The following is a 17,130-nucleotide window of genomic DNA, read 5'->3' as shown; positions in this document are numbered from 1 at the left end:
AAACGGAGAGCTCATGGATCCCATGGACAGGCCAATCACCCCCAGGACGTCTCTAGGATTGTTAGACTCCTGTGTTTACTGTTGTCTCTCTTTCCCTCATTATCATTTATAAAAAGTCATCCCAGACATTCTGGACTGAGCCAGAGATGTGTGATAGAAAAGCACATTATCTGATAGAAGGGCCCATTAAGACTGTCCGTGTAGGATAAAAGATTTAAAAACCAAAAGAAAAAAAAAAGACAGCTGGAAATAACAACCATAATTTTTCAAGAACATTTATACATCTTTTTAATTAGATTAGCTTTACAAGCAACTTGAGAGCTCTTTCGTAACGGAACACTGCTTTTCAAATTACATGACTTTCCCGTCTATCTGTATATGAATCCTGAAATTCTTTGCCTGCTGTTGATAAAGGTCTGTGTTTTACAGCCAGTTAATGTATTCAATGAAAAACAGCATTAGAAGCTTTGTCTTTAGGATTAAACATATATAGGCCACAAGTAGTTTTAAATTTTGTCTTAAACAGAGTCCTGTTTGGTGACAAGTTAACGGTCCCGCTAACATGAAACGAACAGGTTTTAAATGGATATTAAAGAAATGGCTCTCCTGGATTCCTTGATCCTTTCACAATGATCTCCAAGGAATTAGATAAAATTTTCCGAAAAGTACAAATGTCAAGACCTGCCTGGAAAGCACAACCCACATAGAGTAGAATCTGACACTTTGCACAACTGCAGAGACACACATGTGAACGACACAGGGGCTCCCACCCTGACAATCACACAACCCCCCCTCCCCCCATCAACAGAACAGTCTCCACTAGACCTAAACATGACAGCGTTTCTGAGTCAAGGCCGAGTGCAGCGTGCCGCACGCAGACCAGATGGCAAAGACAGCTTGCTCTCCCAGGTCCGGCTGGCAGAGGCACTTACTAGAGAGATGTTACATTGCATTATCTGGAACAGAGAGAGGAAGTGGAACAAAACTGAACACGGGCAAGGAAAAACAACCATAAGCTCTAATTTTCTCCTGCAAGTTCTAAGTGAGATCACGATACTGAATATTTAACCCCACCCTAAGTCCACACTGTTGGTCTCACTAGATTTTTTTTTTCATGTTTTACATGAATAGCAATCTTTTAATAAAAATTACTGAGCTTTCCATAGAAAAGGTCTCTAATTGAATACAAACTATACAGATACTAAAACTGTCATAAGTTGAAATATACAGAAACATTTCTGTACACACATTTTGGCAAAGATTAAGGACAGAGATAGAAAACTGAAGTGGGCAAGGTCTAGACCCTAATTCACGTTAAATACGGATACCACCCTCTGGGCTCTGCTAAAGACTAGCCCAGGAAAATGAAGTCTTATGTATCCATCCCAGTTCATATATCAAAAAACAGAAGTCTGGGAGGCCTTGTGTGATACTGTAATATTCCCTCTTCTTCTGAAAAGTAAAAGAAAAATCATAAAACAGAAAAAATCATCTGGTTTTCCACTTCTTTTGTTTTTTTAAGCTAAAGACACACCTTTCAGTACTGACAAGGAGGCGGGTATCACGCCTAGGGAATACCTGCCTCAGCACTGGTCTGCGCTACCTCGGCTCAGCCCTGGCGCTCTGTCCGCCCGCCCCCACCCCGACGCCATCCAACAGAAGCAAGGTTCTGATCTGCACATCACGTGGGTCGCAGGAGGAGGAAAACATAACAACAAAATTGGAAGTACGACGGACTGGCTGGGAAGGAGAGCTCTTAGGAAGGGGACGTTACCTTCTACATCTACAGAATATACCTGAAAGCGTGAGAAAGCCCTTTATCTCGGGAACTTGATGCGGAGGGCAGATCAAGTTCATTTAGTGCCAGTCACTTTAGTCTTGTAAAAATTCTAACTTAAAAAATAAAGCCTTCTGGGTATTTTTTCTTATAAAATGTGAACTGAAAGTTATTTGTAGTAGTAAATGGTGATGGTTTGTACTGTTATGTTCCACTAACAATGTCAAAAAAACGGCAGCAGCAATTTTTAAGAGTTCAAATTAGTGTACAAGACGGGACTACAAAACAATCTGATTTTTTAGTTGGTGAGTAAAGTGCTCCTTTTCTTACGTTAGGTAAAAAGAAAATGAAAGGAATCATCAGTCACTGGCAACAATCATTATGAGAGGTCTTTTAGGGCAAAATTTAATAGTACGAAGAAGTTTACAAAAATAGATCGATGCTATTTTGGGGAATAATACTGTAATTTTTTCTCAATTCAGTTTTGATATATTGTACCTGATCATACAAAAATTACTTCAAATTCAAACTTGACTATATAAAAAAGGGAGCGATGAAATGAACTCATCTAGATGACAGATCTGGCAAAATATTAAGAATGAAAAATTTCTACCGAGGGCACTTATTTCATGTCCAGATGTCAATACCATTGTCAGCTGGTGGCTTATACTCTTCCCATTAGCAATCACAGGTTTGGAGTCGATCATGCAGTACAAAGTCACGCAGTCCAGATCTTCCTTCTGATGCAACACAAAGAAGTTGTTTCTGTTTCCTTATTAAAATGCCAACTGGTTGTCTATTTGTCTTTATCCCACTTATTTGTATTCACAAGTTAACAAATCGCGTCAACAATTACTGTAGGTGAAGGGGGGTATTGCTGGATCAAAGGCTCTATAAGACGTCTTTACTGATTGAATCAGAAGGCTTATTGAGTTCAACCCTCACACCTTTTTCGCCTGCAAGGCAAAAAAAAAAAACAAAACACACAACAATTATTATTCATTCATTAAGCACCAGATAGCTTCTGTTACTGCTTCCCACTGAGCTAACAGTGTGCACCATGCCTCAGCTTTGCAAACATACATCCCCTGAAAACGATCACACACTCACTGTTAAAATCTACCGGCAGCACTGTTGTAACTGATGCATCACTCTGAACTAGTAAACCTTCAAAAGGAAAAGCCATTCTCTACAGCGATCATGATTTTATCTCCTTTTCACTTCAAAAGCAATGTGAGTTGCTACAAAATAGCAGTGTGTTGTCACTGAAAGCTCACCACTAGGGTTCTGCCACAAATAAGAACTTAAAAGCACAAACATCCAATTATAGGGTTAAAAAAAATTTTTTTTAATGTTTTATTTATCTTTGAGAGAGAGACAGAGTGTGAGCAGGGGAGGGGCAGAGAGAGAGGAGGAGACACAGAATCCGAAGCAGATTCCAGGCTCTGAGGTGTCAGCACAGAGCCTGATACGGGGCTTGAACTCAGAAGTTATGAGATCATGAGCTGAGCCAAACTCAGACGCTTAACCAACTGAGCCACCCAGGCGCCCCCAATTTTATAGTTTTATAAAAGGTTGATGTGGGATTATCGACGGCTCATGAAAATACAGCTAATCAGTAATGTGAGCACTGAGCAGCCTTTGGAGATCTAGGGTAGGGTTAAAGAAGGAAGTGGTCCATCTGTTAGAAAAGTAAGACCCACTTCTCCTGGGAGAGAGTCCGTGGTAGGGGACGGCGGGGGAGGCCAGCACGCCGAAGGATCTTCAGATCTGGTGCAAGTGTGTTTGGTCCATGGACACCACCGGCAGGTACAGACTCAGCACGCCTCACTTAATGGTTTCAGCATTTCAATTCATCTCCTTTGTATTAATGTTCTTCACAAATTCACATTCAATGTGGAAAACCTGGACTCTTTACGTATTCGTTAGAGCATGTACTTTTAAAAAGGAAAGGGTACTGGGCTCCTGGATGGCTCAGTCGGTTAAGCATCCAGCTCTTGGTTTCGGCTCAGGTCATGATCTCATTGTTTGTGGGTTGGAGCCCCGTGTCGGGCTCTGCGCTAACAGTGCGGAGCCTACTTGGGATATTCTCTCTCTCTCTCTCTCTCTCTCAAAATAAATAAATACACTTTAAAAAAAAAAAAGTAAAAAATAAAAAGGAAAGCATACTTATGAACTTCCTGCTAAAAGGAGCATGAGAGGAAGCCAGATGGCAGTTATCAGAAGTGTTTGGCAGCCTGCGATTGAAAGGGATATAATCACAGAAAAACTCAGCTTGTGTTTGAGTAATTTTCTGAAGGTTTCTTGCCTCAAACTTTCCTAATCTTTGAATAATTTTGTTGGTTAATGGTAACAATGAAGAGAGCTTCAGAGAAGTCCTCTTTTACCTAAGGGAATTAAGGAATCTGACAGAAATAAGGAGCAAGTCTTTGTGGTATTAATAAAGGCTGTGTCTGCGCTCACACTCACGGACAGCACCGCCTGACTGCGGGCGCTTTCCCTGTGGTAGACCCTGGCCCCAAATAATGTTTACCTGTTAGATATTTTACTTTAGCTCGCGCTCTCTCATCTGCATCAAAATACCAAACAGTTATTGCGTACCTACAAGAAAATTTAGAATAGGGTTAAGAATGATCACACCGGGGGGGAAGAAAAAAAGTGGTAAGCTCTTCCAACAGCCTATTAAAACGTGTAATGCCAAAGTAATGCCTAAGTTGAATGATCTCAGAGGATAACAACCCACCTCTCCAGGAAGCTCAATGCTCAAGAGTATAGCAGAGGGCAAGAGCACCTAACAGTGATGTTGCCAAGTTGATGAGTTTTTATGATGTTCTTACCACCTACTTAACCTGCTTGATTATCTGTTTTGCAAGCCCACAGTAGATCGGAAACAGACAATAAGAAGGTAAAAGAACTGGCTATTACAGAAAAAGCACACTATCAATAGCATAAGTTCCGCAGAACAGAACCCCAGGCCTGGGGTCCTGTGGAGAGGAGGAGGGCTAACAGTTTGAACCGCTTCTGAGGACGTCGCTGAATTACCGCAAAGACTGAGGGACGTTTACAAGTTTATAACCTGGAGCCATCAAGAAAGACTTCAAATTATGGTAAGAGTTTTCAGGATTTTTACCAAAACAATTACACTCTGTTTTAACATTTCAAGTTTATTTAGCTAAACTCCATTCCTCTGAAAACTTCACTTAATTGGAAGAGCTCATTCCACAAATAAAGGAAGAATCTCTTGTTTACCAAATACTACAGAGCACAGTTACAGCTTCTGGTACCAATAATGGGGAAAGTGCACACACACACACACACACACACAGGAAGTAAAAACACCCTATACATGGTAATTCCTTAGAACACAACAGTGAAACCATCATGCAGATTCTGGCCAGGGCTCCCTGGTGGGGGAGCAACACGGATCGAATGAAGAGCCCGTGAATGTGAACTGAATGAGAACTGAATCGTGTAGGCGTCTCAAGGAAGGAGTCAAAGGCAGAGGAGAGTCAGAGTCTGGGAGTCTGGACAACTGGGCAAAGTGAGGCTCACAGATCACTCAGCTGCTGAGTGACAACAAGGAGGTCAAAATGAGGCCTCCTGACTTCCAGATTCTGCTCCTTCCAGAGCTCCAGCACCCTTCTAACCATGTAGCCTCTTCTATTTTTCCCAGTGGCCTTGGCAATGGGAAAGGTGCACAGATACTGCCCCAAATTTTCAGTTACTTAGTAATCGGAGTCCTCCCATCTGGATCAACCCCTTCTCTAGCCCATAGTCCTCACCAGAACACAGCTGGAAACTCACATGCCATTCTATTCTTCTGCCCTGATCTCCCATCAACCTACTCAAGAGTCCTTCTCCTCACATTAACTCTGCACTTCTGGTCATTCTGGGCCCAGCTGAGCTCCTCTCTTCACTGTGACACCTGGCTCATCTAGTCCATCTTTTCCAATTAATGCCACTCTCTCCCTCTTCCAACGTCCTGTAGCATCTACTCTCCACAGCTGTTTGGCATTTACTACCTAACAATGCCCACTCTCTCTTTATCTAGAAACGATACAAGCAGACCATACTCAAGATTCCATAAAAAGGAAGGTCTATGAAGCCGTTTCTAGGTCAAAGGGGTTTTAAAGAAGCAGCAGGAGCAGAGACGGGCACCGGGTGCCAGCAGGAGAGATGGGAGAGTCAGGACGGGCACATCATCTGATGGGACAGGATCCCCCCTGGTTTCCATCTGTGGCTTCTTAGGATCTCATACCACAAACTACTAGGCTTGCTACTAGCTGTGTGAATCAGGGTTAAAGTCAACACAGCTCAGAAGGAAGAAAAGAGGGGCACCTGGCTGGCTTAGTCGGTACAACATGCAACTGTTGACCTCGGAGGTCGCTGGGTATAGGGATTACTTCAAACAAAAAAAATGCAAAGAAGGAAAAAGATGACAACAAAGTCTTTGGAATTGGAGCCGCACTGGGGCTGGCCCACGCCTAGCATCACCAGGTAAAGCCCGCTCTTCTCCTGTTGTATCTGAGGCTAGGCCTCCTCTGCCCCCACCTACCCACTGCATGCCGGTAATTCACTACCATGATGCTCAAGGTCCCTTCTGTAATGAAAAGTCAGTATCTGAAAAACAGTGCTATTTTTCTATAAATATTTATAATGAGGTCCGCAACATCTTCCATTTTAATACTTTTAACATTTCAACATAGGAAAATGGCAGAAAGAATATATAATAAGGCTCACAGATGCTTACTATTAAAGCTGAAGAGTTACTTGGCTAACGTGAACTCCCACACATGGCAACTTTTTCCTCCTCACTTCTACTCTGAGTGCTTCTGATTTTTCTGTTTTGTAAAATTTTTCTACATTATCCCTCTTTTTCCTCCCTCACTCTCTTTTAAAAAACTGCCCTTTTCCTTCTCTGTAGAATTCTTCTATCCCCCAAATGACTATCACAGAATTGCAGAATGGATAGTAGTTAGAGATGCATAAGACAAGGAGACAGGGCTGGAGACAGATGGCCTGTATTTCCATTTCTTAGCCTAAACATAAGTGGCTGTGCAAAGAAAGTCACAAATGCTTGGCACTGAACTGGGAATAAATCATATAAAATTATCCAAATTAAAAGTTATGACTGAAGCATTATGATAAAGACTACTCAAGAACAGGAAGATAGCAGAAAACTTTCAAGTATATCCTATCTATCCCCTCCTCTTCTACCACAGTCTTTTCCAAATTTTTCTTAAAAGCAATACTACCTTGTAGCATATGCTGGTTGTACTTCATGAGGGTTGCGACGGTCAGACCAGAAAAACAGCAGTCTATCAAATTTGGGTTCAATGTCAGCAAACTGGGCTTTGCCTTCTGGAAAAATTCGAAGTATACCTCCACTTACCTAAGGAAAAGAGCCAAATATTTGAGTATGAGAGTAAGAATACTATAAAATTAAATTGATGGGGGGCAGGGGGAGATCATTTCAGAATGAAAATTCTTAACTGGATTATTCACAAATACATTCCAATTAACAAGGTATGAAAAGGAGCTGAGATTCCAAGTACATGCAATGATAAGAGGAAAAATTCATTTTTTTAGGGACTTTTTTGTAAATATTTGGTGAAACATGAATATTCTGAATTCAAAAGGCTTAAACATGACACTTGGAAGTTTTAAAAACTAGTCATTACACCTTTCTGATTTAGGTATGCTAATGATATGCTTAATTAGCCTATTCTTTAAAAATGTGTCCGTTTCAATTACTATAAATGGTTAAGTATGTCAAATAAAGGGCTTACTGTGTTTTAACGTTCAACAGTAATTAACAGGACAGTCACAAATTTAATGGCTCTTACTTAAGGAATTCAACCTATCAGTAGAAAGTGTCCTCATTTATGATCATCACTGTGGTCATTTTATTAGAAATGGGGGCTCTCCCTTGCAAGACTGGGCCTCACACATTGACGGCTAGCTGCTTACAGCACTGGATTCCATCCAGAAAGGATAATTACTATTCACCCAAATACACATCCTTCTCTATCTGGGATCAGATGGACTCACCTATTTATTCCCATACCAACCGAGTGTCTACTGTTCTGGGACCTGTGCCGGGCCCTCAGGACAGAGGAGGGAACAGTGCACACAGATGCTGTCCTTGTGCTACTTACAATCTGGGGGGAATTAAAGTGAGGCAAAACCCACCCAACTGAGTAGCTCTTTACCCTTGCAGAACCGAACTCCTAAGCAGGTAGATTCTAAAACTGAAAGCAACTCATACTTAATCAAGACATCAAGGAGGTTGAGCCTATGCCCAGAATCTGTAGACAAGCTGTTTATCAGGCTCATCCTTAAGTTAAATTTGAGCTACTGTGTACCCTGGCCTGCCTTCCTCAGGCTCTCTTCAGATGGATTCCTGTGGCACTCATGCAAACATCTAAAGAATCTCTAGACTGTGACCAAGAACATATCCTTTCTTCCCCTTGCCCTTTGACTGGAGTCACTGGGAATATCACAGGTGATCTGCTGAAAATATTTGAAAACAGGTAATTAAAGCTTCCAATCCCCCTGTGGGAAACCTTCCCTGAACCCTGAATTAGGTGGCCCCCTATGTGGTCCCACAGCAGTCTATCCTGCACTGGGCATAAGCAATTGTTAATGTACTCATCTGTTCCCTCCACTAGATTCCAAGCTCCATGAGGGCTATTTCTATTTCTGGTCTATTTCCAGCATCCAGAATGATGTCTGGCATGCTGTACATACTCAGTGTAATCTTGCAATGGAAGCTTTTAGATCTATATACAAAAATCCTAATGACTTTTTTCTTCTTATGTACTAATTTAGAAACTACGTATTAATGACCTTGGCTAGGTCATATCAAAATTAAAAGGAGATCAGCCTAGAAAGAACCTAACAAAATACAGAAGTTAGGAGTTGTTCAAACATATTTCTAGCTGTCAAGATATTCACAGAATTGGGGAGAAATATTTTTTAAGTTTTAACCGAAGTTACATCAATCTGTTTTGTATGTTGGGCTCAAGGTGAATGACCAAATTTCTTTCTTTTAAACTTTGAAAGCTGTAATAGAAAAACCATGCACGTTGTAATGCCTCAACATCTACTTAGCAGTAAAACTTACCTTCATTTTGAACTTGGGCAAAACCAGAGGAAAATCTTTAAATCAGTATAACACAGAAAGATTACTGGAACAACACTGTGAGCATGCCTTAGGTTTTAGGGTATGATTTAGGATAGGACTAGGTTTTTACATAATTAAGACTTGGTGCTTTCCATTTCTATGTATATGTTTGTTTGTGGGAGGGAAGTGTTTAAAGGTTATTTGATTTTTAAAAATTACTGGGGCACTTGGGTGGCTCAGTCAGTTAAGCATCCGACTTCAACTCAGGTCATGATCTCATGGGTCGTGAGTTCGAGGCCCATGTCAGACTCAGTGCTGACAGCTCAGAGCCTGGAGCTTGCTTCAGATTCTGTCTCCCTCTCTCTCTGCCCTTCCCCCGCTCACACACACACACACACACACACACACACACACACACTCTCTCTCTCTCTCTCTCTCTCTCTCTCAAAAATGAAGAAACATTAAAAAAAATTACCCTGGCTATACAGGTGTGTTCCCTCTGAAAATCCACAGGGCTATTATATACAGTGTGTTCATTTTTCTATTTGAATATTTTGCTTCAATAAAAGTAAATACAGATTTTAAAAAATCAACCCAAAATTAGTTTAAACAACCTACAAAGCAGTAACAAAGCATGACATACTTCTGAGGTTTCAATCATTTAAACTCAAGTGAAACTCAGGCTAATATAAGGAAATAAATATTTAAAACAAGAGAAAATTAAATGTACTGTAAACTCTAGTAGGTTTTACAGGATTTGTCAGCACTGATAAACTTCTAGTTTTTCCATAATCAGGAGAGAAGGAATCCTGCCTCCAATATTCAATTCAATAACTCAATGCCAGACAGTATCTCTGCAACAAGAAGAAGTAGGAAATAACCCATAATATTTATATATAATCTCCCTCAAAAGCCGTTATAAAACAAGTGTTCTCAGAAGTGTTTTTTATAAAAGCCACTAAAACGTATATATTTTAATTAAATACATTTTGGTATCGGTTAAATTTGGGGGGGCACCTGGCTGGCTCCATCAGTAGAGCATGCGACTCTTGATCCCGGGGTCGTGAGTTCGAGCCCCCCGTTGGGAGTAGAGCTTACTTAAAAGAGAAAAAACAACAACAACAACAAAATGTTACATTTGGATGAATGCTCTAATATCTGAAAACAAGGGAATCCACTTTTTGAGACATATTATTAGATTTCACTTTACAAAGATCCACTCCTAATACCCAAGACTGAAACAAATCTAAGAAATTTTAAACTATTCCATGTGTGAAAGACAGTCTCACCTAAGAGGAATCTGAGTCTTAATACCTATGAGAAAAAAGAAAAAAAAAAAGAACCGTCAAGCAAGCTGCATACCTTGGCATCCCAGTCTTTATTAAGATAATATATACACGTCACACATCTTCCATCTCCATTTGGATTATCAACGTGACGTACATAACCCGTTCCGTTGCCTGGATAACAAGCAACCATAGCCTGTAATAATAATGATGATGGTTTTAAAAGTCTATACATACATGAATAAAAAGGAAAACATTTTATAAAAGAAATCTCTGATTTGGGACTACTTTTACACTTACATTCTCCTAAACAAAAACCGTATTTTGTAGGTAAGAAAAGGCGAAGATATTCTACGTTGACACAAAGACTACAAAGGTAGGTTGGTGAGTAATCCAAAGCCTGGGGAAATCTGCTTCACGGTGAAGGGAAGAACTGACATCGAAGAATCAGAGAGTATCACTTGGCTGTTACAAGCCATGTGCCCTTGCTTAAAACCCCAAAGGTCAGAAGGATTCAGGAACTACTTGCGCCTTCATTCGTACTGATAATCAAGATCAAGTGAGTCTTTGTTCTGCTCCAGGGGAGACTTCTATCATCCCTGAGCTCAACCAAAGAACACCTACATTATTACTGTCTGACGGCCAAACACCCAATCTGACACTGTCTCTGAATTTAGTTCAACTCCAAACATTAACTCATTTGTCAGTGACTTAAAAAAAAAAAAAAAAAAAAAAAAAAAAAAGGCTAAGTGTAAAATTAGCACGTGACTCACTCCTCCTCAAACCAGAAAGAAAGTCGTTTTTTCACTCAGATTATAACAAGATGTAGTTCAGAAGACCGTTGGGTTAATAAACACGAAGGTGAAGAGAGGTCTAAAATAGAAAAGCACTAAAAGAACTCATAGGTTCTACCACCGTAGTACACAGTAACCAACTGAAATTAGAAAGAGTGATTAAAAACAAAAAACCTCAGGAATTATGCAAAAAACAAAAATAAAGATGGTCACCACTTATTCCCGAAATCTTTCACTTCTCCAATCTCTTCATGGATTGAAGTCAATAGGGTCAGTATTTTTTTTTTAATAGGGTCAGTATTAATGTCAATGAATTAGTATAAAGTTATTACACACTAATTAAGTTACATCATTATTTAAAGGATAAATGGCAAATGCTAATTTTTAAAATTCATATTCAACTGATTAGTGAATAAGTAACTCAGTGTTCCATCTCTGAGAGACTAGGAAGCATTTTAAACCTGAAGGCTTAAAAAAAAAAGATCACATTTTCATAAACAGCCTGGACCTACAGCTCTTTCAGAAGCAGAATTTTTGGCAAACATTCCATACGTCTCTATTTTTTCTGATTCCAGATAGACTTACATGCTTTCTCTTGGGACTTGAGGTTGGTAGTAACAGGCAGAACAGCATGAGCTCAGTGGATTGAATAAACCCAAATAATTTCCTTGTCACTAGCAGCTAGGAAAGGCATGGGTAGCAGACCTTGAACAGTAGTATAAGAAGGTACCAAAATTCAGGGTGCCTGTGGGACTCGGTCAGTTAAGCGTCCGACTCTTGGTTTTGGTTCAGGTCACGATCTCATGGTTTGTGAGATCAAGCCCCATGTCAGGCAGGCTCCATGATGATAGCGGGAAGACTGCTTGTGATTCTCTCTCTCTGCCCCCACTACGAGTGCATGCACACTCTCTCTCTCACAAAATAAATAAGACAAAACAAAACCAAAACACCCAACCTGAAGTCTTCTCTAAAGTGATCTCATCTTAAAAAAAGTTCACTGAGGCCTCTCCAGCTATCTGGTAACCTGAGCATATCTTGAGCAAAGAACAAAGGGGAAAATCTTTCTTTGTTCATCCACCCACCACCCCACCCCATCCATCCCATAGCAAACACCCCCTGAGCATCAACTCTATGTACCTGAAAGGCCTTGGTAGGGAGGGGCTACAATGATGAACAAAACAGAGTCCCTTGTTTTCATTTATTATGGAACTTAGTGTAGTGAATAAATAACCAATAAACAAACAGATATAATGTTAGGTAGTTATCTTTTCATAAAGTTGAAGGACACAGAAAACAGGATGATTTCTAGAACAGAAATCAAGGAAGACCTCTCTGAGGAGCTCACATCTGAGCAGAGACTAAAATGAAGGGAGTGGTAGGTTGTGCAAATATCTGTGGGTGAGCACTGTGGCTGAGGGAAAATGAGAGCAAAGGCCGAAATGGCTGGGCCAAGTGGAAAACCATCGCAGGCCAGCTGGACTAGAGTGAGCAAGGACAAATTAGGAAGGGTTCAGCAAGCCATGGTAAGGACTTCGGATACTGCTCTAAAAGGGACACAGAGCCAATGGAAACATACCTGATCAATGTTTCAAGAAGGTCGGTTTCAGTTCTGGATGCATAAGACATGGCGACTGCAATAACCTCAGTATCACCTACTAGCTGACGTTTGCCAGATGCTGACCATCTGCCCACACTGTTCTAAGAGATTTGCGTGTAAGAACTCCTCTGATACAACCACACGAGGTAAAAAGTATCATTATCCTGGTCTTCATTTAACTGTGAGGGAAACGGAGTCCCAGAAAGGCTAATTAACACACTCAGGGTCATGTGACAGTAGAGCCAGGTATACTGCAGGCATACCGAACCGCTACATGAGGCTGCGGGGAAGAAAGAGTGAGAAAACAGAGGCGGCCAGCTGGCCGCTGTAGTTTCTAGCAGAGAAACAGAAAAGGAGGCTGCCCAGGCTGGCAGAGTGGGGCATACGCTGAAGGCAGAAAAGCAAGGTGATTTGCTAACAAAGCGGAAGTGGAAATCGGGAAGCGCCAAGGATGACTTCAAGGTTCTCTACCTGTATCATCTGATGAATGGAGTTAAGTCTTCCCCAAAATGGAAATACTAGGTGAAAGAGCGGTTTTTATTAAACAGGGGAAAGAAGTTTCTCAGCAATGGTCAGGATGAGCCAGACACCCCAGAGCAGAACAAAACTGCACAGCGGGATTATGGCTCGACGTGGGATCTGTCTGTACTGGTCACTTCTAAACTGCTTTCCTTGGAATTCTGGGGTTATGTAGAGGTAAGGGAAGGGGGGGTGGAGGAGGGGAAGTGAGTGGGGGAGGATGGGGGGAGGCATTGAAATGAGAAGAGACCGGGGCGCCTGGGTGGCTTGGTCGGTTAAGGGTCCGACTTCAGCTCAGGTCATGATCTCACGGTCCGTGGATTCGAGCCCCGCGTCGGGCTCTGTGCCGACAGCTCAGAGCCTGGAGCCTGTTTCAGATTCTGTGTCTCCCTCTCTCTCTGCCCCTCCCCCGTTCATGCTCTGTCTCTCTCTGTCTCAAAAATAAATAAACATTAAAAAAAAAAATTAAAAAAAAAAGAAATGAGAAGAGACCAAAGTAGGCGGTTCTGCCCCAACCTTCAACTAGGGGCAGCATTTCCCCCGCATGCTGGTTTGCAACTGAGGAAGCAAGGCCAGGAGTGAGTCCCCAGAGCACATCCCTGCAGGCAGACACTAGGAGGGCAGAGCCTAAGCATACCCAGAAAAAGCAGATTGTCACAGGAAACCTGTGAGCCAGGTGGGGGGGGGGGGGGGGGGGGGCACTCCTAGAGGTTCTGGGGGTTTCTGGGGAAAGAGAAATCCTGTAGGAAACCTGCAAAGGTCTGGATGAATTCATTCAAATACTGATATGGGGACAGTGCATTTAGTAACTGACACACATACCAAGACTCCTCTCATTTGGACTGTAGAAAACACAAAAAGGTATTTCTCTAGGGCTCGGGATTAAGAAGGGCACTTGTCTTGATGAGCACTGGGAGACAGTGTAGAACTGGTGAATTGCTACATTGTACACATGAAACTAACATAACCCTGTATGTTAACTGGAATCAAAATAAAAACTTAAAAACAGTAAAAAAAGGTATTTCTCTAATCTCATGAAATCTGGCAGCTACAACTGTCTTCAGCCAGTATTCATATTTAAACACAGTTATCCTAAAATATCTGAATTATCAAAATTTAAAGTTCCTTAAATATGGAGCACCTGGGTGGCTCGGTCAGTTGAGCGTCTGAGTCTTGATTTCGGCAAAGGCATGATCCCAGGGTTGTGGCATCAAGTCCCAAAGGTGGGCTCTGCACTGGAACCTGCTTGGGATTCTCTCTCTCTTCCTCTCTCTGCCCCTTCCCTGCTCACTCTCTCTCAATAAAAAAATGAATGAATAAAATTCCTCAAAAGTAACATAGCTTTTCCAGTTCTTCCAGTTTTGAAATAATATTCATGCTCTATTTCTTAATTGGTACTTTTGTTTTCCTAGTGCATTTTATATATATTTGTGTAAAAAGACTCTGATGTTGCTGTTCTTGTTTTGTTTGCTTTCAATATGCACCTAACATGCTCTTATTCATAATACTTTTAGTAAACTCACTTTTTTTTCTATGAATCAGTTGGTAAAGCAACTAATAGCCACTCATTCTAATCTAGATGTCATCAACAGCCTTAAAAAATATTTATGGCACTGATTGGAATTTAAACAAAAACTTTAAAAAAGGAATTAAAAAAAATGTTATTTATGGCACACCTACCATATTGCAACTACAAAAAGGCCTGCTATGGTAGCTGTCTCAAAGGACTTAACTGCAAAGAAAAAAAAAATAGGCACACACAAAACAAATAAACTGAGTCGTATAAATAATAAACAGAAAAAGAATCCTGAAAAAAGGAAGTATTTGTGTAGGATAAAGAAAAAGTGAGGGGATGAGGCTTTGAGCTACACATAAGACCGAAGCTTATCTTTGAAGGACAGATGTGATTTGAAAAGGTGACAGGAAGAAAAGCAGAGTGTAAGAGCATAACAAATACAGCAGTTAAGTGACTGTGGGGTATTTTATTGATCTGCTCCACTACTTAACTACTTAAATGGTGAAGTTCATTTGGTGGAAACAGGATGAAATCTTGAAAGTTATGCAGAGGAAGTAGGACATGAAAGGGAAGCAACAGTGAGCCACTGTGGTCCTTGGGTGGGTATGACCACTGTGAAAGCTTTTAAGAAGGCAGCTTTTTTATTCTAGGATTTATATGAAAGATTATTCTAAGATAAAGCACACTGCTTTGGTCTGAATGTCTGTGTTCACCCCAGATTCATGTTGAAATCCTAACCCCCAAAGATGATGGTAACAGGAGGGGCCTTTGGGAGGTGCTGAGAGGTAATGAGGGTGGAGCCCTCAGGAATAGGATTAGTGCCTTATAACAGTGACTCTGGGGGGATCCCTGCCCCTTCCGACCAATGTGAAGACACAGTGCAAAGTAGCTGGCCATGAACCAGGAAGAAGGCCCTCATTAGGCCCTGCTGGTCACCTTGATCTGGGACTTTTCAGCTTCCAGGACTGTGAAATACATTTCTGTGGTTTAAAAACTACCCAATCTGGTTTTGCTGTTGTTGTTGCTGTTGTTATGGCAGTCTGAATGGACCAAGTCACATCTGTAAAAGATAAAACTGTTCCAACAGATTTATGTTAGATGTACTAGTTCTAAGGATAAGGAAATGCATTAAAGTCTATCAAGAAAACTCAAAATGAGGCTTATCAGGGATTGAAATGACACTCCTTGGTTGTCCTCTGTCCTTTCCCAGGAGAAGCAGGACTAGACTTGACCCTGCACTCCTCTAAGGTTTGGGGTTGAGGATAGCAGAAGAATCTAGGCATTTGCCCGGAAAAAACAAACAAACAAACAAACAATGCAAATGCTCATTTACAATTCTGAGGTATGATCCTAATCTGCCATGTCTTTGAGATGCCAGCTTTAAACATTTCAATTTCCCACTGGGAAAAGCCTATTTAAACATAAGCAAAACAATTAAATACTATTTTTCCTTTTTGATATGAAAATATACATGATTGAGGATGTTCTTAAGATAAGAAACACCATAAATTTGTTTTTCACTCTGAGAATAAAAGGAAGGAAGAGGTTTGTGATACCTCTTTGGAATCTGAAGACATTTATTTCTGGCATTGGAAGACTTGTATTCAGTATGAAGTTGAACCAGGAAACTTAAAAAAAATTTTTCCTTTTTGAACAGAATTATTTTAAAACATGGATTCAAAGCTAAGAGAACTAGGGGCGCCTGACTGGCTCAGTCGGTAGAGCATGCAACTCTTGATATCGGGGTTGTAAGTTCGAGTCCTGAGTTGGGCGTAGAGAGCACTTAAAAACAAAATCTTCAAAAAAAAAAAGAAAAAAAACGAAGCTAAGAGAACTAAAATTTTACGGGCTGTCAAAGTACTATTTTCCCTGGATGAAGGGAAACTGTTCATGCTCTGAAAATCTATCCTATTACAATGTACCGCCTAAGGGTACACAGCCCTCTGCCCTTTGTCCATGCTGACAGCTAACACTAGCGGTCCCTGCCTGCAAGCCAGGTGTGGACGATCTCCTTTAGACTTCACAGCAAATTTATGAGGAAGGTACAATTAATCTCTCCATTTTAGAGGTTAGAAAATTGAACTACAAGGAGAATAAAAATCTTGCCAAAGGCTCTCAGCGGTGGAGGTGGGACATAAATTGAGGCAATCTGGAGGGAAAAATCACTCTGCCCATTGTGTTCTTCAATTCTTGGCCCCAGTGAGGCTTGTGTTCAGTCTGAGAGGTTCAGATGGGATCCGTAACACAGGCTCCTACATGATTCCCCCGCCTGCTATATGCCAGACTCTCGCATAATGCTCAACTCTCAGACGTACAGATGTTTTCCAGCTCTATAGGACACCTTACCTTTTAAGTCTCTTCCCCATCCGTTCTGAAAGCACACCCCCGGCCCCATCATCGCTACCTCTGTGGTTATATACATCTAATTCAAATATGGGGAAAAATAATTGGTCATCAAAAGAACTGAAGTAAGAGCACGTACTGTAAGAATAACCTAATTTTAAAACTGCAGACT

At 41.0% G+C, this 17,130-nt stretch overlaps 1 protein-coding gene across 3 annotated transcripts in view; it reads right to left on the bottom strand.

Annotated features, from left to right (window-relative positions):
* Positions 1–259: 259 nt before the first annotated feature.
* The window catches only part of EGLN1 (egl-9 family hypoxia inducible factor 1), a 57,988-nt gene continuing 41,117 nt past the window's right edge, over positions 260–17,130 (bottom strand). Inside the window, exons 2-5 of one of the 3 annotated variants that reach the window (XM_007086052.3) lie at positions 10,266–10,385; positions 7,033–7,169; positions 4,311–4,378; positions 260–2,733 (exon numbers count right to left, since the gene is read on the bottom strand). In XM_007086052.3, coding sequence (XP_007086114.3) covers positions 2,669–2,733; positions 4,311–4,378; positions 7,033–7,169; positions 10,266–10,385 — 390 coding nt within the window. In that variant the 3' untranslated portion in view covers positions 260–2,668. The remainder of the gene's footprint in view (positions 2,734–4,310; positions 4,379–7,032; positions 7,170–10,265; positions 10,386–17,130) is intronic. The other 2 variants (XM_042961045.1, XM_042961046.1) reach the window with 2 other exon arrangements.

The sequence above is a fragment of the Panthera tigris genome, chromosome D2 (genome assembly GCF_018350195.1).
Source record: "Panthera tigris isolate Pti1 chromosome D2, P.tigris_Pti1_mat1.1, whole genome shotgun sequence".
NCBI classification, from domain to species: Eukaryota; Metazoa; Chordata; class Mammalia; order Carnivora; family Felidae; genus Panthera; species Panthera tigris.
The sequence above is the reverse complement of the archived record's forward strand: the minus strand, read 5'-3'. Positions and strand labels throughout refer to the sequence as shown.